The following is a 25,499-nucleotide window of genomic DNA, read 5'->3' on the forward strand; positions in this document are numbered from 1 at the left end:
CCCTGCTTCTGGGATCCATCAATATGCCAACTTCTCTAAAAGGCAGTTCTAGAAATTCCAGACATGTTTTGCTTTTTCCTTCTTCAAACACACTGGTGAAGATTGATCCAATTTTCTTATTTTGGAGGTTTTGAATTCCTCCATTTGCAGGAAGCTCGCAAAGTCATTCAATGTTTGTGGTGCCAGAATGAATAGTCTGAGGGAACATACATTACACTAAGTGGTATCAAATTCTTCTCCTCACCCTCTTCTAAGACTCAAATAGGATTGTTTTCTTTTTCTAACAGCACTCTGAGTCTGGTGTGCCCCTTTGTATTCTAGAATCCATGTGACAGCTTTTTGAAAATATGGAGACAGAATCTTTTTATATTGAACCAACGAACCCCTTCCCTTGAAAATAATAACTTTAGTACTTTTGAGGTTTTTTCAAATTCCCTGGACTGTTTAAAACCCACATAAAAGTACACACCTCAGAGCAGTTTAAAGGCAATCACGACGATTTCTTGGCCCGTGTTTGACACATTATGGCTTAATAAGAGTCTTTACCCCCTGGTGGATGTTAAACCATGTTACTGCCTCTGCCTGTGGTAGTTTATTTACAACTTTGCTCTCAGTTTAGCACCTCAGACATCTGGCAGGGGACAATCTCGTTGCTAGAATAACATTTCTACCACTCCAGAAAACATTTCTTGCCCAAGAAACCTTAGTTGAGAAGGTTAAATAAGCAACAAAATAACAAACTTGGTACCGGAGGAGTCCCAAAATAGCCTATGATGAATGCACCTGCAAGCGGTGTCTTTCCATCTGAATCACTTGCTGGGAAGTGAAGCACACTAATTAAAGGGGAAAGAAAATATCCAGGTTGCTGACTATTGTTAAAATGTTTAAAATACCAGATTTTTTTTTCTGGGGCATAAGGGCGAATTCTACCAGGAACTGATTTTTCTCACTGCCTACAGTGAACTTAAACACCACTATTTAGGAAACACTGCAACTGACTCAGTAAAAAGGATTCTGAAAAATCCTTTTTAAAAATAAGTGTTACACAAAATACATTTTTCCTATCTGTCCCTCAAAGAGAGGACCAACATAAAATTCTACCAGGTATTTCGTTCCCCACAATTTTGACTCAACTCTCTCATTCAACCCGCACAGTCCATCTCACCAAAACCTAACGGTTTGACCTTCACAACATGTCTACAATCCACTCTTTCCTCTTCATCTAAATTGTTACCACACAGTTCCAAGCATACTTACTGTGTGCACAGCATTGTACTAAGCACTTCATTCATTCATTCAATCATATTTATTGAGCGCTTACTTTGTGCAGAGCACTGTACTAAGCGCTTGGGAAGTACAAGTTGTCAACATATAGAGATGGTCCCTACCCAACAGCGGGCTCGCAGTCTAGAAGGGGGAGACAGACAACAAAACAAAACATATTAACAAAATAAAATAAATAGAATAAATATGTACAAATGAAATAGAGTAATAAATATGTAGAAACATATATACATATATACAGGTGCTGTGGGGAGGGGAAGGAGGTAAGGCGGGGGGATGAGGAGGGGGAGGAGGGAGAGAGGAAGGAGGGGGCTCAGTCTGGGAAGGCCTCCTGGAGGAGGTGAGCTCTCAGTAGGGCTTTGAAGGGAGGAAGAGAGCTAGCTTGGCGGATGTGCGGAGGGAGGGCATTCCAGGCCAGGGGGATGACGTGGGCCGGGGGTCGACAGTGGGACAGGCAAGAACAAGGCACAGTGAGGAGATTAGTGGCACAGGAGTGAAGGGTGTGGGCTGGGCTCGTCTTTTCCACATTTATTGAGTGTTTACTATGTATGGCATACTGTACTAAGTCCTTGGGAGAGTACAATACAACAAAATTAGCATTCATGTTCCCTGCCCATAAGGAACTTACAGTCTTGAGGGGGAGACAGGCATTAATATGAATAAACAAGTAATTTATATTATATAATTTAAAGATATGTACATAAGTTCTGTGGGACTGGGGGTGAGGTAGATATCAAATGTCCAAAGGTCACAGATCAAAGTGCATATACAATGCAGAAAGGAGAGCAGGCCAGGGGAAAGGGGGCTTAATCAGGGAAATTCTCTTGGAGAAGATGTGACCTTAATAACGTTTTGAAGGTGGAGAGAGTGGTGGTCTGGAATATATGGAAGAGAGGGAATTCCAAGCTAGGGGGAGAACATACTCTATCCTAATCCTCCTCTACCTCTCAGCTGCCCTCGACACCGTGGACCACCCCCTTCTCCTCAACACACTATACAACCTTGGCTTCACAGACTCCGTCCTCTCCTGGTTCTCCTCTGATCTCTCCGGGTCGTTCATTCTCAGTCTCTTTTGCAGGCTCCTCCTCCCTCTCCCATCCCCTTACTGTAGGGGTTCCTCAAGGTTCAGTTCTTGGTTCCCTTCTGTTCTCGATTTACACTCACTCCCTTCGTGACCTCATTCGCTCTCACGGTTTCAACTATCATCTCTAAGCTGATGACACCCAAATCTACATCTCTGCCCCTGCTCTATCTCCCTCCCTCCAGGCTCGCATCTCCTACTACCTTCAGGACATCTCCATCTGGATGTCTGCCCACCACCTAAAACGCAACAGGTCCAAGACTGAACTCCTTGTCTTCCCTCCCAAACCCTGCCCTCTCCCTGACTTTCCCATCACTGTTGACAGCACTACCATCCTTCCCGTCTCACAAGCCCGCAACCTTGGTGTCATCCTCGACTTTGCTCTCTCGTTCACCCCTCACATCCAAGCCGTCACCAAAACCTGCCGGTCTCACCCCTGCAACATTGCCAAGATCTGCCCTTTCCTCTCCTTCCAAACTGCTACCCTGCTCGTTCAAGCTCTCATCCTATCCCGTCTGGATTACTGTATCAGCCCCCTCTCTAATCTCCCATCCTCCTGTCTCTCCCCACTTCAATCCATACTTCACGCCGCTGCCCGGATTGTCTTTGTCATGAAACGCTCTGAGCACGTTACTCCCCTCCTCAAACATCTCCAGTGGCTACCAATCAACCTATGCATCAGGCTGAAACTCCTCACCCTCGGCTTCAAGGCTGTCCATCACCTCACCCGCTCCTACCTCACCTCCCTTCTCTCTTTCTACAGCCCAGCCCGCACCCTCCGCTCCTCCGCCGCTAACCTCCTCACCGTCCCTCGTTCTCGCCTGCCCCACCATCGACCCCCGGCCCACATCATCCCCCTGGCCTGGAATGCCCTCCCTCCCCACATCTGCCAAGCTAGCTCTCTTCCTCCCTTCAAGGCCCTACTGAGAGCTCAGCTCCTCCAGAAGGCCTTCCCAGAGTGAGCCCCCTCCTTTGTCTCCCCCCCTTGCCCTCTCCATCCCCCCCACCTTACCTCCTTCCCTTCCCCACAGCACCTGTATATATGTATATGTTCGTACGTATTTATTATTCTATTTATTTATTTTACTTGCACATATTTATTCTATTTATTTTATTTTGTTAATATGTTTTGTTTTGTTCTCTGTCTCCCCCTTCTAGACTGTGAGCCCAGTGTTGGGTAGGGACCGTCTCTATATGTTGCCAACTTGTACTTCCCAAGCGCTTAGTACAGTGTAGAGCTCTGCACACAGTAAGCGCTCAATAAATATGATTGACTGAATGAATGAATGAATGAATGAATGAATGAACTTGGGAAAGGAGTCAGTGGTGAGATAAATGAGATCAGGACACGGTGAGTGAGCTGGCGCTAGAGGAGAGTAGTATGCAGGCTGGGCTGTAGTAGGAGATTAGTGAAGTAAGGTAGGATGAGGTGAGATAATTGAGGGCTTTAAAGTCAATAGTAAGGAGTTTCAGTTTGATGCAGAGGTGGATGGGCAATCATTAGAGGCTCTTGAGGATTGGTGAGACAAGGACTGAACATTTTTGTTGATAAATGATCAATGCAGCAGAGTGAAGTATGGATTGGAGTAGGGAAAGACAGGAGGCTGTGCGGTCAGCTAGGAGGGAGATGCAGTAGTCAAGGGGGATAGGATAAATGTTTGGATCAGCATCGTAACTGTTTGGATGGAGTGGACAAAGCAGATTTTACCAATGTTGTGAAAGTAGAATTGCCAGGATTCAGTAACAAACTGAATATGTGGGTGGAATGAGAGAGATGAGTTGAGGATATCACCAAAGTTATGAGCTTGTGAGATAGGGAAGACAGTGGTGTCTACAGTGATGGGAAAGATGGGGGAGGATAAGGTTTGGGTGGGAAGATAAGGATTTCTGTTTTGGACATGTTTAATTTGAGGTATTAGTGGGATAACCAAGTAGCTATGTCTTGAAGGAAGGAGAAAATGCAAGGCTGCAGAGAAGGAGAGAGCTTAGGGATGGAGATATAGATTTGGGAATCATCTGCTTAGAGATGGTAACTGAAGCTGTGGGAGCAAATGAATTCTCCAAGGATGTGGCTGAAAGGGAGGAGGTTAGCGGCAGAGGAGCAGAGGGTGCGGGCTGGGCTGCAGAAGGAGAGAAGAGAGGTGAGGTAGGAGGGGGAGAGGTGATGGACAGCCTTGAAGCCGAGAGTGAGGTAGAGTTGGTAGACATGTTCCTTGCCCATAAGGAGCTTTGATACTTAACCCAGCCCCACAGCACATAATTACATAGCCTTATACTCTATTATTTTCCCTGTCTGTGCTCTTCCCCTGGAGACTGGACAGGGATCATACAATAATAATAATAATGATAATAATAATAGTATTAAGCGCTTACTATTTGCCAAGCACTGTTCTAAGCACTGAGCACTGTTCTAAGCCCTGAGCATTGTTCTAAGAGAAGTGAGTTGCCCAAAGTCACACAGCTGACAAGTAGCAGAGGCAGGATTAGAACTCATGATTAGACTCCCAAGCCTGTGCTTATTCCACTAAGCCAAGCTGCTTCTCTAATATCTACCAACTCAACTGCATTGTACTTCTCCAAGCACGTAGCACATATCTCTGCACACAGTGAGCACTAAAATATGACTGATTGCTTCATTTTTTTACTTTAAATAGTTTTTAACTTAATAGTTTAAGTCAACGAAATTGACTTGAAGTAGAGAAGCAGCATAGCCTAATAGATAGACCACTCAGCAGAGAACCTGGATCTCTTAACTCTTGATGATCTGCTCTTTTCCAAGCAGGGAAGAAGCACAACCTAGTGGGCAGAGTATGGGCCTGGGAGTGAGAATGACCTGGGTTCTAACCCCAGCTCTGCCACTTATCTGCTGTGTGACCTTGGGCAAGTCACTTCACTTCTTCACACCTCAGTTACCTCATCTCTAAAATGTGAATTAAGAATGTGAACCCCATGTAGGACACTGTGGCCAACCTGAATAGCTTGTATCTACCCCAGTGCTTAGTATCATGCTTGGTACATAGTAAATGCTTAATAATAATAATTATGGTATTTATTAAGCATTTACTATGTGCCAAGCACTATTCTAAGTGCTGGGGTAGATAGAAGGTAATCAAGTTGTCCCACGTGGGGCTCACAGTCTTAATCCCCATTTTACAGATGAGGTAACTGAGACACAGAGAATTTAAGTGACTTGCCCAAGGTCACACAGCAGACAAGTGGCAGAGTTGGGATTAGAACCCCAAATACCATTAAAAAAATATTACGGAAACCTTCCAGAAATTCAGGAAAGTGGAGCTGCATACTGTGACTTCTTTCCTTTTTCTGATGAAGTATCCCATTGAGAATGAATAATGTTATACTGTACTCTCCCAAGTACTTAGTACAGTGCTGTGCACACAGTAAGCACTCAATAAATACTATTGAATGAATGAATGAAATGAACCTCTGTCCAAAACCTGCCCAAAGGAGTTGATTTTAGTGCTTGTGGCTTTCACAGTGCCATTCACACTCTCTTTTTCCTGCAAAGTGTCTTCTAGTGGGGCAGGGGGTGCACGAATGAGTAGGGAGGCTTCTAGATGGTAAGCTCGTTGTGAGCAGGGAACGTGTCTATCAACTCTGTTATACTGTACTCTCCCTTACACTTAGTAGAGTGTTCTGCACATAATAAGCACTCAATAAATACCACTGATTGATTGATACTCTCCCAAATGCTTAGTACAGTGTTCTGCATGCAGTAAGCACTCAAATACCATTGACTGATTGATAACTTCAGCGATCATAATGATAAGACCTACTGACTTCAATGTATCTGCCAAGCTCTCGGGAAGAAAAATAGACACAGAAGAGGTTTCCTGCCCATAAAGAGCTTACACTCAATGGGAGAGGTGAATCAGAATAAATACAAATGAAAGTTCAAATGAATATACAGGTATACCCAAATACTGAATCCCAGCCAGGGAATTAGTCAGTGGTAGCCCTTCACCACATGTTTCTTGCAGTGGCTAATCAGTGGAAAGAGTCTGGGCTTTGGAGTCAGAGGTCATGGATTCAAATCCTGGCTCTGCCAATTGTCAGCTGTGTGACTTTGGGCAAGTCACTTTACTTCTCTGGGCCTCAGTTCCCTCATCTGTAAAATTGGGATTAAGACTGTGAGCCCCTCATGGGACAACTTGATCACCTTGTAACCTCCCCAGTGCTTGGAACAGTGTTTTGCACATAGCAAGCGCTTAAAAAATGCTATTATTATTATTATCCCTCTGCTTGTATTCAGCACAAGTACCATTGCTTTAGTCCTGGTTGGAGACACTGCTCCTGGTTAGTAGGACTCAGATTGTCCCATTTCCTTTTAAGTTTCTTCCAGCAAGTCTGCCTTTCCTTCCCCTCAGTTCTGCCAGGACTGCCTTACTATCCCCTGGAATTGTATAGTTCCCATTATATGTTTTTTTCCAAATTAATCATCTCATTACATCTTCAACGACATCTCTGTAAACTAGGGAAACAAGACTTAAGCTCCTTGTAGGCAAGGAACATGGCTACCAACTCTGCTATATTGTACTTTCCCAAGCGCTTAGTACAGTGCTCCACATACAATAAGCATTCAATAAATACAATTGGTTTACTGACTGATTGGAGGGGCAATTAGTATTATACCCATTTTACAGGTGAGGAAACTGAGGCCAAGGAAGAGACCTGATCATCACCATCATCATCAATCGTATTTATTGAGCGCTTACTATGTGCAGAGCACTATACTAAGCGCTTGGGAAGTACAAATTGGCAACATATAGAGACAGTCCCTACCCAACAGTGGGCTCACAGTCTAAAAGGGGGAGACAGAGAATAAAACCAAACATACTAACAAAATAAAACAAATAGAATAGAATGGAATAGGTCTCCCAAAAGAATACAGACAGAACTAGAGCTAAACCCCAGGTCTCCTGACTCCCAGGCCTGTTTCACTTTCCACTGCTAAACCACTCTGCCTTCCTTCAGAAATGGCCATTCAACCTCTCTTTTGCCACACTTATACTTCCCTACTTTCTGCGTGTGACTAGGGTTAAAGAGAGAGGAGAAAATGGTGACTGTTCTGTCTAGTTGCTTTTAGCTTGCCTCATGTGACAGAGGCTGTCAAACTCTCTCCCTTGTGTCACAGGAGCCACAGATTGTAAGGGCTTGGTCAGAGGTGAAGCTCATGCAGATAGGAACAACATATTAGGTTGGGGAGAGAATGGGGATGCTAGCAACTTTTTCTCTCCCTCCATGAGGGAAGACTTCTTTTTCTTTTAAAAGGCATCATTCTCCCCAGTTTGGGAATGTGAGAAGCAGAATGGTCTAGTGGATAGGGCACAGGATTCTGAGTCAGATGGACACGGTTTCTAATTCCAGCTCCACCTCTTTTCTGCTCTATGACCTTGGGCAAATCACTCCACTTCTCTGGGCCTCAGTCTCCTCATCTGTAAAATGGGGATGAAGGCTGTGAGCCCCACGTGGGACATAAACTGTGTCCTATCTGATTAGCTTGTATGTACCCCAGTGCTTAGAACAGTGCCTGGCACATAGAAAGTTCTTAATAAATATCATAAAAAAATTGGAACCTTGAATTAGTGAAGGATGCTATAGTTTGGGCAGATAATGTTTTAACGGTATTAAAATACATTATGCCATACAGGGAACAGGTTGGGGCCAAGTAATGAGATATGTTCCATCAGGTTGGCACCTATCTCTAATAATAACAATTATTTTGGTATTTGTTAAGCGTGTACTATGTGTCAAGCACTGTACTAAGCGCTGGAATGGATACAAGCAAGTTGAGTTGGACACAGTCCCTGTCACATGTGGACCTCATAATCTCAATCTCCATTTTATAGATGAGGTATCTGAGGCACCGAGAAGTTAAGTGGCTTGCCCAAGGTCACACAGCAGACATGGGGAAGCAGCATGGCTTAGTGGAAAGAGCACAGACTTGGGAGTCAGAGGATGTGGGTTCTAATCCTGGCTCTGCCACCTGTCTGCTGTGTGACCTTGGGCAAGCTGCTTAACTTCTCTGTGCCTCAGTTACCTCATCTGTAAAATGGGGACTAAAACTGTGAGCCCCCTGTGTGACAACCTGATTACCTTGTATTTAACTCAGAACTTAGAACAGTGCTCATTCATTCATTCATTCATTCATTCAATTGTATTTATCGAGAGTTTACTTTGTGCAGAGCACTGTACTAAGTGCTTGGAACATACAATTCAGCAGTAGAGACAATCCCTACCCAATGGGCTTACACTCTAGGAGGGGGGAGACAGACAACAAAACGAAACAAAGCTAGTGGACAGGTATCAATTGCATCACTGTAAATATAATTATAGATATATACATGCCATTAATAAAATAAATAGAACATGAAAATGTACATATATACACAAGTGCGAGGGGGGGTAGAGCAGAGGGAGGGAGTCGGGGTGATGGGGAGGGAAGGAGGAGCAGAGGAAAAGGGGGCCTCAGTCTGGGAAGGTCTCCTGGAGGATGTGAGTTTTCAGTAGGGCTGTGAAGGGGAAAGGATCAATGTTTCCACCGAGTTATGAACCGGGGACCTTTCGCATGTGAGGTGAATGTGATAACCACTACACAACAGAAACAATGCTCAGCACATAGTAAGCACTTAACAAATACCATTATTATTATTATGATGTGGCAGAGCAGCGATTAGAACCCATGACTTCTGACTTTCAGGTCCATGCTCTATCCACCATGCCTTGCTGCTTCTCACATGAAACCTGGTTATGCTACATATCCCTCCCAACTCGAGAATTCATCATTCAGGGAGCACAAGAGTAGGGAGGGACCAAGGCTGGAAGCAGCACAAGGCTGGGCTAGGGTCCAGGGTCCTGCCAATATTTCCTGTAGTCACTGAACCCTCAACATTAAGCAAGCCCATTTTGCTGGGGAAGCAGTGTGACCTAGTAGAAAGAGCACAGGAGCTGGGTTCTAATCTTAGCTTTGCCACTTGCCTGCTGTGTAACTTTGGGCAAGTCACTGGAACTGCATCTCAGTTCCCTCATCTGTAAAATCATCATCATCATCATCAATCGTATTTATTGAGCACTTACTGTGTGCAGAGCAATGTACTAAGCGCTGGGGGCTTCAACACCTGTTCTCTCTCCTACTTAGGCTCCGAGCCTGGCCTAGTGGACTGAGCACAGACCTAGGAGCCAGTAGGACCTGGGTTTTAATCCCGACTCTGTCACCTCTGCACAAGTCCCTTAACTTCGCTGTCCTTCAGCTACCTCATCTGTAAAATGGGGATCAAGACTGTGAGCCCCATGTGGGAATGTGGACTGTGTCCAACCTGAACAGCTGAAACTACACCAGCACTTAGTACAGTGCCTGACATATATGAAGTAATTAACAAATACCATTAAAAAAAATAAAGATTTGTGTTCGACATGATCACCCTATAACTTCCCAAGTGTTCAGTATAGTGTTTGTCACATAGTAAGAACTTAGCAAAAATCACTATTATAATCACTATTATTTTTAGTCTATTCCAGGCAAGATGCAACTATGAAGCACTCATTCTAAGAAACAACTCTTCACTGAGGAAAAACATCATTATCAACCTTTTATAATGATTACAAAGCATGTATAATAGTTATGCGCCCTCTCCTAGATAATTTACTGGCTGTCAGCCTGGAAATTGTCTATTATCTGCCATTTAATGAGAGCCAGTAGTAGTCTTATCATAGAATATCATGGAAGCTTCTAATGGATAGTATGGTAGGAATAAAAAATGTTGACAGCACAGACTGGTATTCATAGAATCCCCAGTTTCTTCCCCATAATCTCATTTTAGGGTGACTCCTAAGTGCCCCTGAAACATTCACAGTGACATCCCTAAAGCTATGAAAAAATCTACACGGGCAAAAATACAGTCTAATCAAGTTACTTAGGAAGCATATTTTGGGGGAAAACTCTTGAAAAGCTACCCTAGAGACAAGAGGAATCGTTTTTGCTTATCAGTAGTATTTGTTGACCCTGCTTAGAATCACACCTGGAGAGTTTTCAGTACTCTACCAGTCTTGGCTATGGGAAGGAGAGTCAAGCAGAGGCATATCGATTCCATTCCTAGCTTGGGCAGTGGTTAGCGAGTGGAAGGCAATCTGCTACAAGTCAAAACTCACCTATGCTGCGCAGCAGCAGCATGAGAGAATCGAGATCAGAGACTCGAGTTTATTGCAGTGAAGAGGGCAATGGTAAACCACTTCCATATTTTTATCAAGAAAACTCTGTGAATACACTACCAGTAAATGATTGCAGATGGGGGTGGGGTGTTCTGGGAAAGCTGTATCTCATGGAGTCCCTATGGGTCAGGGACGACTCAACAACATAAGGCAAGTATTTACTAAGCACCTACTATGTGCAGAACTATCTGGAAGAATACAATAGGGCTAAAAGACAATTCCTGCTCTCAAAGAGTTTATACTCTACCAAAGGTAACAGACCATAAAATTATTTATAACAAGGAGGAAAGAGATAATGGAGTGATTTAACTTCTCTGTGCCTCAACTCCTCCATCTGTAAAATGTGCATTCAACACCTGTTTCTCCTCCAATTTAGCACTTCTGTACATATTTATAATTTATTTATATTAAATGTCTGTCTCCCCCCAATAGACTACACTCGCTGTGTGTAGGGAACGTGTCTTTCAACTCTGAATACTCTACATGGGATAGTGTGTCCATCAATGATCTTGTATCTACCCCAATGCTTTAAGTCTCCTTTTTTTGAATTTACCTATGCTTTTCTTAATTCCTTGATCTTCCTAATTCTTAATCTATATTTTTCATGATCACTTGTACCAAGTATTATTCTATTGTTGTTCTAAATTAAATTCTTGTTTAGATGTGAAACACTGAAGAGGACCAGAATATATGTGAGATTTTACTAATCAGGCAAAAACCCCTCACTCTCGGCTTCAAGGCTCTCCATCACCTCGCCCCCTCCTACCTCACCTCCCTTCTTTCCTTCTACAGCCCAGCCTGCACCCTCCGCTACTCTGCCGCTAACCTCCTCACTGTGCCTCATTCTTGCCTGTCCAGCCATCGACCCCCGGCCAACATCCTCCCCCTGGCCTGGAATGCCCTCCCTCCCCACATCCATGTCTACCTGTATATATGTATACCTGTATATATGTATATATGTTTGTACATATTTGTTACTCTAATTATTTATTTATTTATTTATTTTACTTGTACATATCCCTTTTATACTGTGAGCCCATTGTTGGGTAGGGACTGTCTCTATGTGTTGCCAATTTGTATTTCCCAAGCGCTTAGTACAGTGCTCTGCACATAGTAAGCGCTCAATAAATACGATTGATGATGATGATGATGTGCTAAATTCTGGGGTAGGTGACTGGTTTGGAAACGTACAATGTAAGTCAAGATAAGTGGCTCACAATCAAAGAGGATGAGGAAACTGAGTACAGAGCAGGTAAGTGACATAACCAAGGCCACTCAGTAGAGAACCTGGATCTCCTGACTGTTGATGATCTGCTCTTTTCCAAGCAGAGAAGAAGCACAGCTATATTGGAAAAAGTGCAGACATGGGAGTCAGAAAGACCTGGGTTCTAAACCACTTGTGTGCTGTTTGGCAATGGGCAAGTCACTTCACTTCTCTGTGCCTCAGTTACTTCAACTGAAAAATGAGGATTAAGACTGTGAGTGCCATGTGGGACATGGACTATGTTCAATCTGATTAGCTTGCATCTATCCCATTGCTTAGTACAATACCTGGCACATAGTAAGCCATGAACAGATACCACAAAAAGAAGCCATGCTGCCTCTTGTAAATCATATTGATGGTGGAGAGTTTTGTATTTTTCACAAGATTTTGTTGAACCTTTTGCCAAACTACATTTAAAAATGGAATTTGCTATGGCATTTGATGGACTCTAACATACTAAATACTAATTACCAGTAGTGTGAATCTTATCAAAGAAAGCTGGCCTAATTAAAAGTCATCAATCAACGTTGCATTTTGTGTGCCAGAATGAACTCTTTGAAGTGTTTTCCTCTACACTGGCATTTCCACTTAAACACAAGACAGGGATTGAAAGAAGCAGAATGAAGTAAGCATCATTTTCCCCAGTCTCATTTAGAAGCAACTGGGGTGTGAGCAATTGGATGGAGCAGAGCCGGGAGAGAAAAAGATTTTGCTAACTAGCCTATGAGTTGTAAGGCCATAAATTGCAAAGACTTGTAATCTGAAAAAAACGGTTTGCTAGTTATCCACTGTACATCACACAAGGGTGTTTGCAGCACAATATAAAATCTTGCTTCCCGATTACAGCAATGAAAAATGGCCAGTTGGCAGCTGATCGACACCAATCATCACCATCTGCTAGAAAAGGCAAATGACACTGTGCTGCTGCAAGATTCCTGATGCTGCAGAAATCCAGCACCGGTATTTACAAGCTGCTGCTGAAGAAGAAACAAACACCATACTCTTCTGTTCTGCATGCTTCACTTTGGGATTGGAAGCACATGTACATCTCTGCTTCTCTAACCCCACAACCCTGAAAAGAGACAGTTGGGTTTGTGTTGCAAGGACTGCACTGAAGTAAGGCAAACTTTGGGATTTCCAAATGGCTAATTCAGAAATCTCCCAGCAGGGACCGAATCATCCTGCATAGTTAAAGTTTGCTTTATTCAAACAGCTCCACTGTATTCTCAGAAGAGTAGATTTTGGAGAAGGGGTGAGAAAATTACTAACAGGGAGATGAAGGTTAGGAGCAATAGATAGATGGGGGACGAACAGCATGGGAGATTGCTGGCATAGAGAGGAGAAAAGAGATAGCTTATTTTTTCCATTGTGAGAAGTTGTTTCCTTGTTAAGACCAGTTATTTCTCTGGCTCAGGTTGGTATATTACCACAATATCATTGATTTTGAATTAGAATCCTAGGGAAGGGGCTTGGAAGGCTGAGACCATGAGAAATGAACTCTTGCCCATTTCCTCCTCTGCTCTAGAGAGTTGACCTGAATATTAACCATGTCTCTGACACTACAGGGGGCACTACAAAACCACTTTGGACCCATTTCTTGCATTAATCTATATTAATAAACACCCACATCACCCTTATCCCCATCCACCGTTACTCACTGAGAGCTATACATACGAGGCACCGGTGAAAACACAATGAATGTCCCTGCCTTCGCAGAGTTCGCAATACAGATGGTGTAGGCGGCACACATATAAAAAGCTAAACTCTCAAAAAATTACTAAAATGATCAGAATAATGAGTGACACTTCAAATAAGCAACATAGACATTAAAAAACCTCTCCAAGGAATACTGGCTGCCCATGGCAATCCCAAACAGCCTGAACAGAAATGAAGGGAGCTGAGCAGTACATCCTCTCTCTCCTCCAGAGAAAGAACATATATTGAAACCCCATCTTACAGATGAGGAAACTGAAGCACAGAGAATTTAAGTAGCTTGCCCAGAACCACAATAATAATAATAATTGTGGTATTTGTTAAGCACTTTTTATGTGCCAAGCAGTGTACTAAGCACTGGAGTGGATACAAGAAAATCAGGCTGGACACAGCTTGGCTCAAAGTGTCAATCCCCATTTTACAGATGAGATAACTGAGGCCCAGATAAGTGAAGTGACCTGCCCAAGGTCACACAGAAGACAAGTGGTGGTATGGGGATTAGAACCCATGACCTTCTGACTCCCAGGCCCATGCTCTAACCACAGTGCCATGCTGCATCTCACTCAACAGGAATAGTGATAGGAAGGGCTGGATTATGGTTGTCATTCCCCCCACAGAGCCTGGGGTCTTTTGGCATTGGAGATGCAGGGGCCAGTTGGACAGTTTCCTTTTCTTGTTTCTTGAGGCTTTTCAGCAGCACAGTAACAACCCTCACCAGTTCAAAAGTGAGTTTGTTTGCCAAGCTCCCAAAATAAGGCAAAACCAATTTTAGCAAAACAGCTTCAGATTTACAGATGGAAGCGTGGTCTCTTCTGCCATTCTTTAAAATACAAATTCATTAGGAAAGAAAAGAGAAAAATACCTACAAAGGGCAGTGATAAAATGTGAAAATATTTTCCAAATTAGCTGATTTTCATCAGCTTCAGAAGACCCTCATTCTTTACCTGAAAGTAATTTTGAAACACATTTTTCTTATTATAAAGCAGCTTTGAACCTGGTAAACTTCAGAATTCCCATCTTTTCTGGCACAAGATGCACCTAAATAAACCTCCTTTCTGCAGGGGATGTGAGTGAATTGATAGTGTGAGATGCACTTATTCATTCTCATTTGAAAGCAGGCGGCATCAAAATGGTAGCTTTTGAAACTTCCTCTGCAAACAGAATTCTTATTTCCTCCAAGCTAAAACAAAGCAGAAAGCAGAAGAGCGAGCTAGGGACATGACAGATAGAAGAATCAACAGTTTTGGATACTGAATGGCATCCTATTTTAAATATTCAAGAGAGGATTGCTTCCCCATATTTCGTCGGTCACCAAATCCTTTTGGTTCTTGCTCCAAAACATTTCCAAAATCCACTCCTCCTTCTCCACCTAAATAGCCACACACTATTGTAATATTTTGGCTATTAGGTCACTATCAAACTGTTCTCATACATGTCAGTGTTGCGGACATGGCTTTGCACACAGGAATTCCTCAATAAATGATAATGATAGCTTTTCTCATTTCCTTTCTAAGGAAGCATTTTAAAAACTCAAAGGAGGTGCACATACATGCAGACACGATTACACTCAATTCTGCCATAACGTGTTTTCATTATGCGTTTTGACTAGTACACAGTTTAAGAGTTAGGTAGCATTCACCTGATGACAAGCCAGTTAGCTATAACTTGAACCTGGCCACAGCATCAAGAGAAACAATCTGTGCCTGGAATTTGGATGGTTAAGTTCTATAGTGTGAGTTGCCTTCACATCGGTTTCTACAGGAATGCAACAACCACTGTAATTAGAGAATGGGATCTAATTGATTTCTAAGTTCATAATTGTGCCCCAAAGCAATTTCTCATTTTGCGAGCTAGTCATTCTTCTGGGTCAAGTAAAGACAATTTTGGAGATATCTTTTCCACAGAGGTGGCATTTCTCTGGCCTCAAGACTGTCATCTTGAGTTCTGGTTTGCTTTGCTCTGCCTGGTTCGGCCTGAGCTGACCTGCTCCAAGGGTAGCCTCCTTTCCTCTTCCATGAGCCCCACAAAAACTAACCAGGAGATGCACAACAGGGCCTGAGGAGCTCACACCTCACCCCAAAAGATGGGCCCAGCCCAACCACCAGGCATAAGGGCAGAAACGTACTAGTTATGGGCAGAGAACGTGTCCTCTAGACTGTAAGCTCCTTGTGGGTAGAGAATGTGTCTGTTGAGAGGCTCTAGAGGGAGAAAACTTCATAGAACAATAGAAACCACCTTCAAACCCTCTTGAAAAAACCTTTCCTACAGGACATATTCTCTGACAACCCCCACCTACCCAGTCATGCTTTCGCTCGTTTTAACCTTGCACCAGTATTATCTGAAAAGCAGCATGTCCCAGTGGAAAGAGCACAGACCTGGGAACCTGAGGACACCTCAGCTGCCTCACTACATCCTTCTTTTCTCTGACTCTTGTTCCTCTGGAGATGCCTGTTCATAGCCACTAAAGAATGTTTTTTTAAAAGAGATCAAGAAGAGGGTGAGAAAGGACAGTGGGAGGAGGAGGAGAAATAATGGCTGGCAGCAAAGAAGGTAACGTGTGGGAAGAAAGAAGATTAGAAAGGGATGGGGAGCAGACAGAAAGCAGCAGAAAAACAATATATCAAGAGAGTGAGATGAGAAATGCACTTCCCTTTAATCAAAACTCATTCATTCATTCATTCCATCAGTTATATTTATTGATCACTTACTGTGTGCACAGCACTGTATTAAGCACTTGGGAGAGTACCATATAACAATAAACAGACACATTCCCTGCCCACAAAACTCATTATCAGCCAAAAAAACAAAACAAAAAACCATTTACTGACAAGGTGGGTGACTTATGTCTCCATTCCATACCCCAGTAAAACAGTTGATGTGGTAACATTTTGTATTCAAGGTGCATAACATTACTACTATTATTATTATTATGGTGTTTGTTAAATGCTATGTGCCAAGCACTGTACTAAGCACTAGGGTAGATACAAGGTAATCATGTTGGACAGTCCCTGCTTCTCATGGGATTTATAGTTGAAGGCGGAGGGAGAACAGTAATTTAATCCCCATTTTGCAGATAAGGAAACAGAGGCACAAAGAAGTTAAATAACTTGCCCAAGCTCACACTATAGGCAAATGGCAGATGTGGCATTAGAATCGAGGTCCTCTGACTCACAGGCCCATGCTCTTTCCACTAGGCCACTGCTTCTCTGGAACACAAGTTGAAGAACAAGTGCACACGTGGTACGAACGTACGTATACACACACACACACACACACACACACACACCCAAATGTCTTAAACCAGACATTCATTCATTCATTCAATCATATTTATTGAGCACTTACTGTGTGCAGAGCACTGTACTAAGCGCTTGGGAAGTACAAGTTGGCAACATATAGAGACGGTCCCTACCCAACAACAGGCTCACAGTCTAGAAGGGGGAGACAGACAACAAAACAAAACATGTAGACAGGTGTCAAAGTCACTGGAGAGCACTGGAGAGGGCTCACTGAAAGATGTTTAGATGGATCTGATAGATAGCTGAACAACTTTTCATCTGTTCCACGTTCTCATTGCTTGTCTTTGCTCAGGAAAACTTTTCTGAGACTTAAGATGGTATTGTATTGAATTCTTGAAGTTGCTGCCCGTTTTCCTAAGTATTCTATTATTCACCACTCTCTCAAACTTATTTATTGAACATCTAATAATATAATATGCACAGACCTCTATTTTAAGGACTCTCCTACTAACTGCCTTATCTCATTCTTTAAATTCTGTTTTTTTTCATACAATTTATCTCAATTGAAATGGCTAAAATGAAATTTTATAGATGTCCAATTTCAAGTACATGACTTTTCAAGCTAAAGGGAATAGGTGGGCAGGTAATACTATTGTTTTTGCCTGAATACAGTAATTTATTACATTGAGTACATTTTAACCACTCTTGTGGAGAACAGAAACATCCATACTAATTTTCTCTGTGGGTGTGGCACTGGTTTAAAAAAAAACCCAAATGAACCTAGTGGTTTGTACTTCCCTGCTAAAGTCCACATTGAAACTTTCATCCAAACCTCCCACCACCAAAAAAAAGCTATTTTGAATTAAGGCTTAATTCATATGAACTACGGCTGAGATTCAACCGTTGGAGGATGCTTTATTAGAAGAGTTATTTTTTTAAAAAGAGGGTTATGAAATAGTGGTTTAAGGTCAATACAGTTTGCTTCTAGAAGCACTAACTCAATATTACTTATTAAAAAAAGTGGTTCATCTGATGATCAAATTCCAGAAGTCGGCAGGAAAACAGCTCTGCAGATACTTTGGATAAATTGTATTTTCATTAAAATTTTAACTAAAAATAAAAGCAATTTGGATATACTGGAAAATGTCCCCCACAAAACAAAAAAACCCACATAAACCATATACTCCAGGAATCCGATTTTGTAACATTTTAGGTGCAAAATGCCTTAGAAGAAAGCCACATGAATAAAACTCAGAGGGTAGTCGATCATCCCAATTGAATATAGACAATATTTGTGCTGTATAAAGAAAATCCAAGCTTTTGGATATGCCAAATGATAGGTCTCTAATAAACAGCTGGACCACACACACTATAGATCTGATTAAACTGCAGTGAACCCCACAGTTTTCAGACTGCATTCCCAGACTATTCAGTGTTCTTATTCTATCAACAGAACGCCTACAAACTGCAGAAATAACTATTGCCAAGGCTGCATTAGTTGTTCTTAGACATCATTCTTGGCAAATTAAATTATGAGTAACATAAAAAATCTAGTTAATATCGTACAAAACAGAAAGGCTTTGTGCTTTCTCTATTCTAAAATTTTAAGCAGGCTTTTTGCTTTCAACACTTGGGCAATTTAATTATAGGATTAAGGAGAAATATATTCCTGTATTTTTAATTTAGTATCGCCTGTGGAGATTAAAAAGCTTCTTCATGTGACATTGGATATAACCTGACCTTCTTGCTATCTTTAAAATGTCCTTTCAGATGGATAAAACAGACTCAGTAATTACAAGTTCACTCACCACCACAGAAAGAAAAGGAAAAGTTATTAAAAGTCGTGCCAAGAAAACTGTTTTCCCAAATTAAGGCAAATCAATAAAATACATTTAGGTGTAATCAGCATGTGTTCCAAGAAAGGCAACACTCACCCTTAGATGCTAATGGCAATCCTAACGAGATAAAGCTGCTTTTAAAATTAAATGACATTTTCAAAAGAAAAGAAGAAATTAGGAGGTCATGCGAGCATGCTTACATTTGCAACAACCCTCATGAGTTAGAACAAAAGGTTACGGTTACTTACATGCTCTACGAAAAGGAGAAGTTCAAAGGGAATCGGCCCTCACAGAGCAAAGTGACTAGATATTTCAGGGTTCTGTGGGAAAATGAGCAACCCTCTCTCATCTCGAGATAATGGAATGATCCAAAACTGCCTGCTCTTCCAAGCTACTGTAGAAAGAACCTGCTTGTGCCACCAATCTTTTCTTTCCAAGGCGTTCCCGGGTAGGCACGTGCCTGATCTTCGGTATCTGTGCTTCCTGCCGAGATGCCCTTCTATAGAATGCACCCGGTTTTGGCACACTGATTCATGAAAGGAAAAAACAAGAGCAGCTTCATCTGAGGCAGCTCACATCAATTAGTTGATATGGAAATGGAAGAAAGATTTCTGGGTATGATGATCACCTCATGCTAACCAGAACAAATGGTTAAAATCCACTCCAACCCTGACCCCCAAAAGAATAAAGTTGATTCTTTCTCAGGTTCCAAACCAGGATGATCCTATTTGCTAACAGTGAAAACTAAGGTTTGGGGTGGGGGCGGGGGGGGCGGGTAGGGAGGAAATCTCCCCCGCATTGGAGAAGCTGACAAGGTCACAAAGAGCTCTGACAGTAATAGGCACTTTTAAAGAGAAGGCAATCAATTACGAACCATGTGTTGAAATTGTGGGGCTGTCAAACCCTCAGTTACAACTGTGCTTCATCAAGTCAGACTGTGATTTGACTTAGTGAAATTTTCCCCCATCTCTGAAAACAATTTGTTATCTAAATCGCCCCAAAATCTGAGGATCACTAAATTCTAATCAGAGAACAACTTCTTCACACTGGGGAGGGATACAGACAAAGACTGCCTGGGAAGAAAATCTAAGTCTTTTCCATTCCAAGTTGGCAGGTCCACCATGCAATTCTCGATAGCCCATTCCATTTAGAAGTCCAGACATTGATCATGTTTTTGGAGCAGCCCTCTGCACCATCTCTCCACTCCTAAAAACCTCTGCTGGCTTCCCATGTCCCTTCCCCTCAAAACACAATCGCCTCCCTCGTGGTTCTAACGCCCTTTGCCAACTCTCCCTATTTTACATATCCACTTTCTTCATTTGCTACTCCCTAACTCACACTCTTCGCTTTTCTCAAGTTCACTTTCTAACTTGTCCTTGATTTTGTCTCTCCCATCTTCATCCTCACACCCACCCTGCACCCCAATCTGGAACCACCCCCGCCTTACCCCCCAAGTCCAACAGACCACAGCTCTCCCTATTCAATGACCTCCTAAAAATCTCACATCCTCCAATATGCCTCTCCTGATTAATTCCCACACCCCAGGTTATAGTCAGTCCACCAGTCAATGTATTTATTGAGTGTTTACTGTGTGCAGAACATTGTACTAAGTGCTTGGGAGAAAACAATACAACAATAGAGACATTACAAACCCACCAGCCATCTTCAGCATTTATGCCCTCATTTATAACCACCCAAAGTTATTTTATATATATTTGATTCTACCTTCACTTCTTTAGTTATTCTACCTGTAAATATTTTGATGTCTCTTCCACAGTCAATCAGTTGTATTTATTGAGCACTTACTGTGAGCGGGGCACTGTACTAAGCACTTGGGACAGAATAATACAATAGAGAATGTAGACACAATCCCTGCCCAAAAGGAGCTTACAGAGTTTACTCACAAGGGGTAGCTCCTTGGGTACAGGGAACACAGTACTTGACTCTTGTCCTTCCCAAGTGTTTAGTACAGTGTATTACACCTAATGGGTGATCAGTAAACACTGTGGGCAGGGGTTATTTCAACCAACTCGGTCATGTTCTCACAAACACCTAGTTCATTCATTCAGTGCTCTGCACACAGTAGCACTCAATAAATACCATGGATTGACTGATTACAGTATAAATGTCATCTCATATCATTGAAATGTCAGGTAGTCAACAGCATTTGAGTGCTCATGGTGTGCAGAGAAAATTACAGATGAACATATCAAACACACTCTCAACTGTCCCGAAATTTTCAGTCAAAGCAGGAAGTACACGATGAACACAAATACCCAGTTAAAGATAAGCATCGTGAGGATGTCAGTTTCCTGTGTCCAATACAATTTGCTTGTATCCACCCCAGTGTTTAGTACAGTGCCTGGAATACAGTAAGTACTTAACAAATATCACTATTAGTATTCTTATTCTTATTAACAAAAGAAACACTTTCACCCAGGAAGCTTTGCAGGCAGACAATATCACCAAGTTCAAGAAGCAGTGGAGGGAGTTAAGATAAATTAATGGATGAAATGCGTACAGTGGGTTATTAATGGATGTTGGGCATTCTAGGAGGTTGGAGAGGGAAAAATAGAGATGCAGACCACATATCAATCAGCAACAAAGCTAAAGTGATTGGAAAATTGTGGTAGATTCCACAGTACACAGCACTTATATATATATATATGCTGTTCCACAGCACTTATATACACCCCACAGCACATATATACAGGTCCGTAATTTATATTAATGTCTGCTTCTCTAGAATGAAACCCTGTTGTGGGCAAGGAACATGTCTACCATATCTGTTATAATGTACTCTCTTAAGGCCTTAATACAGTGCTCTGCACACAGTGAGCGCTCAGTTAATAATATTGATTGATTGATGCAAATATACCCATTAGGATGAGAGTTCAGGTGAGTAACCATCACACTCTCCCTTTGAGCACCTTATCGCCATAGTCAGAGATGGAAAACTGGGCAGGATGAACCACTGGCCTGATCCAAAACCACTTCGGGTAGGTTCTCATGGCCACATAAGACCCTTTGGGTTAGCATTCTCAGAGAATGAGGACTTATCCAACTTGGTTTGTTTAATGACCCACTGGAAAGTTCATAGTTACCCATTTTTTGCATTAGTAGCGGTGATAACAGAACCGTAGAGGCAAGAAAGCATTACATGTGAAGGTTTAGCCAAAGCAAATGACCTTTACTAATGAAATATTAGCTTCAACTTCGGCAAGCACTTAGTCTAGTCACATAATAAACCCCAAGCAGGTAGGAAGCACTTAGTATATGCCATCATTATAAACTTCTCTGGGTCTCAATTTTCTCATCTGTGAAATGGGGATAAGATAGATGACGAGCTCTCAATGGAACAGGGACTATATCTGATTCTAGTATCTATCCAAGAACTTAGCACACAGCACTTAATGTTTATTATGATTATTATTAATAAGAATGATAATAATTCCCAGCACTGCTTTTACTATGGACAGGAAATGTGTCTACTAATTCTGTTGCATTGTACTCTCCCAGGCACCCAATACAATGCTTTGCACACAGTGAGCTTCCAATAAATACCACTGATTAGTTAATTGGTCATTATCATCATCAACTTGTACTTCCCAAGCACTTAGTACAGTGCTCTGCACACAGTAAGCACTCAATAAATATGACTGATTGACTGATTGATCACCCACAGGACTGGGTAGGTGTCAGTGTGCAGAGCACTGAACAGGGTGCTTAGGGAACATTCAAAAGACCTAAGAGACACAGTGCAGTGCTCTGCACACAGTAAGTGCTCAATAAATATGATTGAATGAATGAATACATGCTTTGGAGGAGCTTTCAATCAAACAGGGGAGGCAAGCAGGGGAACTGCCAAACATACAAAAGTGACAAGAGTAAAAGAATACATGTGAAGTGAAAAAACACAAGTAAACAATTAAATGTTGAAAAAGACAAATAAAGAGATATAACACTGAGTACCAAGCTGGCAGATAGGGTGACATGGTCAGGAAGGGAACCCCTCTTAGAGGAGGTGGCATTTTATAAGTTGGTTGAAGTGTGGTAACAGGCATGGTTTTATGTAACAGAGGTACATATTCATGGAGGGGGAAAGGAATGAGATGCAGCATGATCCAGTGGAAAGAGCAAGGGCCTGAGCGTTAAAGGACTTGGTTCTCATCCCAGCTCTGCCACTTGACTGCTATGTGACCTTGGACAAGTCACTTCACTGCTTTGTGCTTCTGTTACTTCAACTGTGAAATGGGGATTCAGACTGTAAGTCTGATATGGGATATGGATTGTGTCCAAACCGTTTATCTTGTTTCTGCCCCAGTATTTAGTACAGTGCCTGACACATAATAAGCTCATAACAAGTACCATAAAAAAGAACAGTGGATGGGAGTTGGGAGAGGCATGGCGGACCCAAGTAGAAGGTTTGCTTGGCAAGAGAGAAGCATGTAACATGGAGTGAAGCAGGAGAATGGAGTGGGTAGATAGGAGGGGAAACATCCTTGAAGTCATCAGTTAAGATTTTTGGTAATGCATAGTTGTTGGCAAATAGTAAGTGCTTAACAAATATTGTAAATCAATCAATCAATCAATTGTATTTATTGAGCGCTTACTGTGTACAGAACACTGTACTAAGCGCTAGGGAAGTACAAGTTGGCAACATATAGAGACAGTCCCTACCCAACAGTGGGCTCACAGTCTAGAAGGGGGAGACAGAGAACAAAACCAAACGTATTAACAAAATAAAATAAATAGAATAGATATGTAAAAGTAAAATAGAGTAATAAATATATACAAACATATATACATATATACAGGTGCTGTGGGGAAGGGAAGGAGGTAAAACGGAGGGGATGGAGAGGGGGACGAGGGGAAGAGGAAGGAGGGGGCTCAGTCTGGGAAGGCCTTCTGGAGGAGGTGAGCTCTCAGTAGGGCCTTGAAGGGAGGAAGAGAGCTAGCTTGGCAGATTGGCAGAGGGAGGGCATTCCAGGCCCGGGGGATGATGTGGGCCGGGGGTAGATGGCGGGACAGGCGAGAACGAGGTACGGTGAGGAGATTAGCGGCAGAGGAGCGGAGGGTGCGGGCTGGGCTGCAGAAGGAGAGAAGGGAGGTGAGGTAGGAGGGGGTGAGGTGATGGAGAGCCTTGAAGCCCAGGGTGAGGAGTTTCTGCCTGATGTGCAGATTGATTGGTAGCCACTGGAGATTTTTGAGGAGGGGAGTAACATGCCCAGAGCGTTTCTGGACAAAGACAATCCGGGCAGTGGCGTGAAGTATGGATTGAAGTGGGGAGAGACACGAGGATGGGAGATCGGAAAGGAGGCTGATACAGTAAGAAAAAAAATCTTTGAGGAGGGGACTGATGTACTCCAATCAGATATTAGAAAGATGCTAGGTACAGTGCTATATGGTTCTGGTGAAAGAAGTGGGTGGGGAGGTGCTATATTGTTTAGCTGAAGCCTTACTGAAGGCACATCGCCTCCAAGAGGGCTTCCCTGACTAAATCCCCTTTACCTTTTCTTCCATTTCCTTCTGCATCACCCTGGCTTGCTCCCTTTATTCATCCCCGCTTCCAGCTCCACAACACTTATATACATATGTTCTTGTCTTGACTTATATTAATGTCTGTCTTCCCCTCTTAACTGTAAGCTCACTGTGGGCAGGGAATGTGTCATACTGTACTTTTCCAAGAGCTTACTACAGTACTCTGCACACAGTAAGCGCTCAATAAATATGATTGGCCCCAGGACCATGCACACGGTAGGTGTTTAATAAATATGATTGACTGACTGAAGGTTAAAATTAAACCAAATCCCAACCTTCATCTTGTCCTAAAATCAACAACTGAGTACTGGAAATGGTTCCTACCCTGAGAGTTTGTTCGCCTTTGCCTTTGGATGTGTCTTCTTCATCCAGAAGACCGTCTGTCTGGCTCCTTTTCAGGCCAGCCGCAACATCAGGCACATTGCTGAAATCTGAATTAAAAGAGAAATGGAGGGGAAAACTCAAGTTTATCAATTTTTGACACTGGGAAGACACATACAAAGATCTGAGTAAGCCTGAGGACCAGATAAAAAGGCCCTACTGAGAGCTCACCTCCTCCAGGGGGCCTTCCCAGACTGAGCCCCCTCCTTCCTCTCCCTCTCCACCCCCTCTCCATCGCCCCCATCCTACCTCCTTCCCTTCCCCACAGCACCTGTATATATGTATACATGTTTGTACATATTTATTACTCTATTTATTTATTTATTCATTTATTTTACTTGTACATATCTATTCTATTTATTTTATTTTGTTAGTATGTTTGGTTTTGTTCTCTGTCTCCCCCTTCTAGACTGTGAGCCCACTGTTGGGTAGGGACTGTCTCTATATGTTGCCAACTTGTACTTCCCAAGCTCTTAGTACAGTGCTCTGCACACAGTAAGCGCTCAATAAATTTGATTGATTGATAAAAAGAAAATGACAATTTTGAAATTCAGGTGGAGTCAGTGCAAGACTTTTAAGATGTCATGCTGTATAGCTGCTCCTATAAAATTCATTCATTCATTCAATCATAGTTTTTGAGCACTTACTGTGTGCAGAGCACTGTACTAAGTGCTTGGGAAGCACAAGTCGGCAACATATAGAGATGGTCCCTACCCAACAACAGGCTCACAATCTAGAAGGGGAGACAGACAACAAAACAAAGCATGTAGACAGGTGTTAAAATCATCAGAACAAATAGAATTAAGGCTATATGCACATCATTAACAAAATAAACAGAATAGTAAATATGTACAAGTAAAATAAATAGAGTAATAAATCTGTACAAATATATACAAGTGATGTGGGGAGGGGGAGGAGGTAGGGTGGGGGGA

General features: G+C 42.4%; 1 protein-coding gene and 1 non-coding gene across 9 annotated transcripts in view; one reads left to right on the forward strand and one right to left on the reverse strand.

The window, feature by feature from the left end:
• Window positions 1-25,499, reverse strand: part of TIAM2 (TIAM Rac1 associated GEF 2) — a 292,806-nt gene that overhangs the window by 31,081 nt on the left and 236,226 nt on the right. For 6 of the 8 annotated variants that reach the window (XM_038740604.1, XM_038740597.1, XM_038740613.1 and 3 more), the window contains one exon: window positions 24,511-24,617. In XM_038740604.1, coding sequence (XP_038596532.1) covers window positions 24,511-24,617 — 107 coding nt within the window. Of the gene's footprint in view, window positions 1-14,512; window positions 14,534-18,893; window positions 18,952-24,510; window positions 24,618-25,499 lie in introns of those variants that run through there. The other 2 variants (XM_038740629.1, XM_038740640.1) reach the window with 2 other exon arrangements.
• Window positions 10,384-10,521, forward strand: LOC119924919. The gene has a single exon (XR_005449597.1). It is a non-coding gene; the product is annotated as a small nucleolar RNA SNORA7 (small nucleolar RNA).

The sequence above is a fragment of the Tachyglossus aculeatus genome, chromosome 2 (genome assembly GCF_015852505.1).
Source record: "Tachyglossus aculeatus isolate mTacAcu1 chromosome 2, mTacAcu1.pri, whole genome shotgun sequence".
NCBI classification, from domain to species: domain Eukaryota; kingdom Metazoa; phylum Chordata; class Mammalia; order Monotremata; family Tachyglossidae; genus Tachyglossus; species Tachyglossus aculeatus.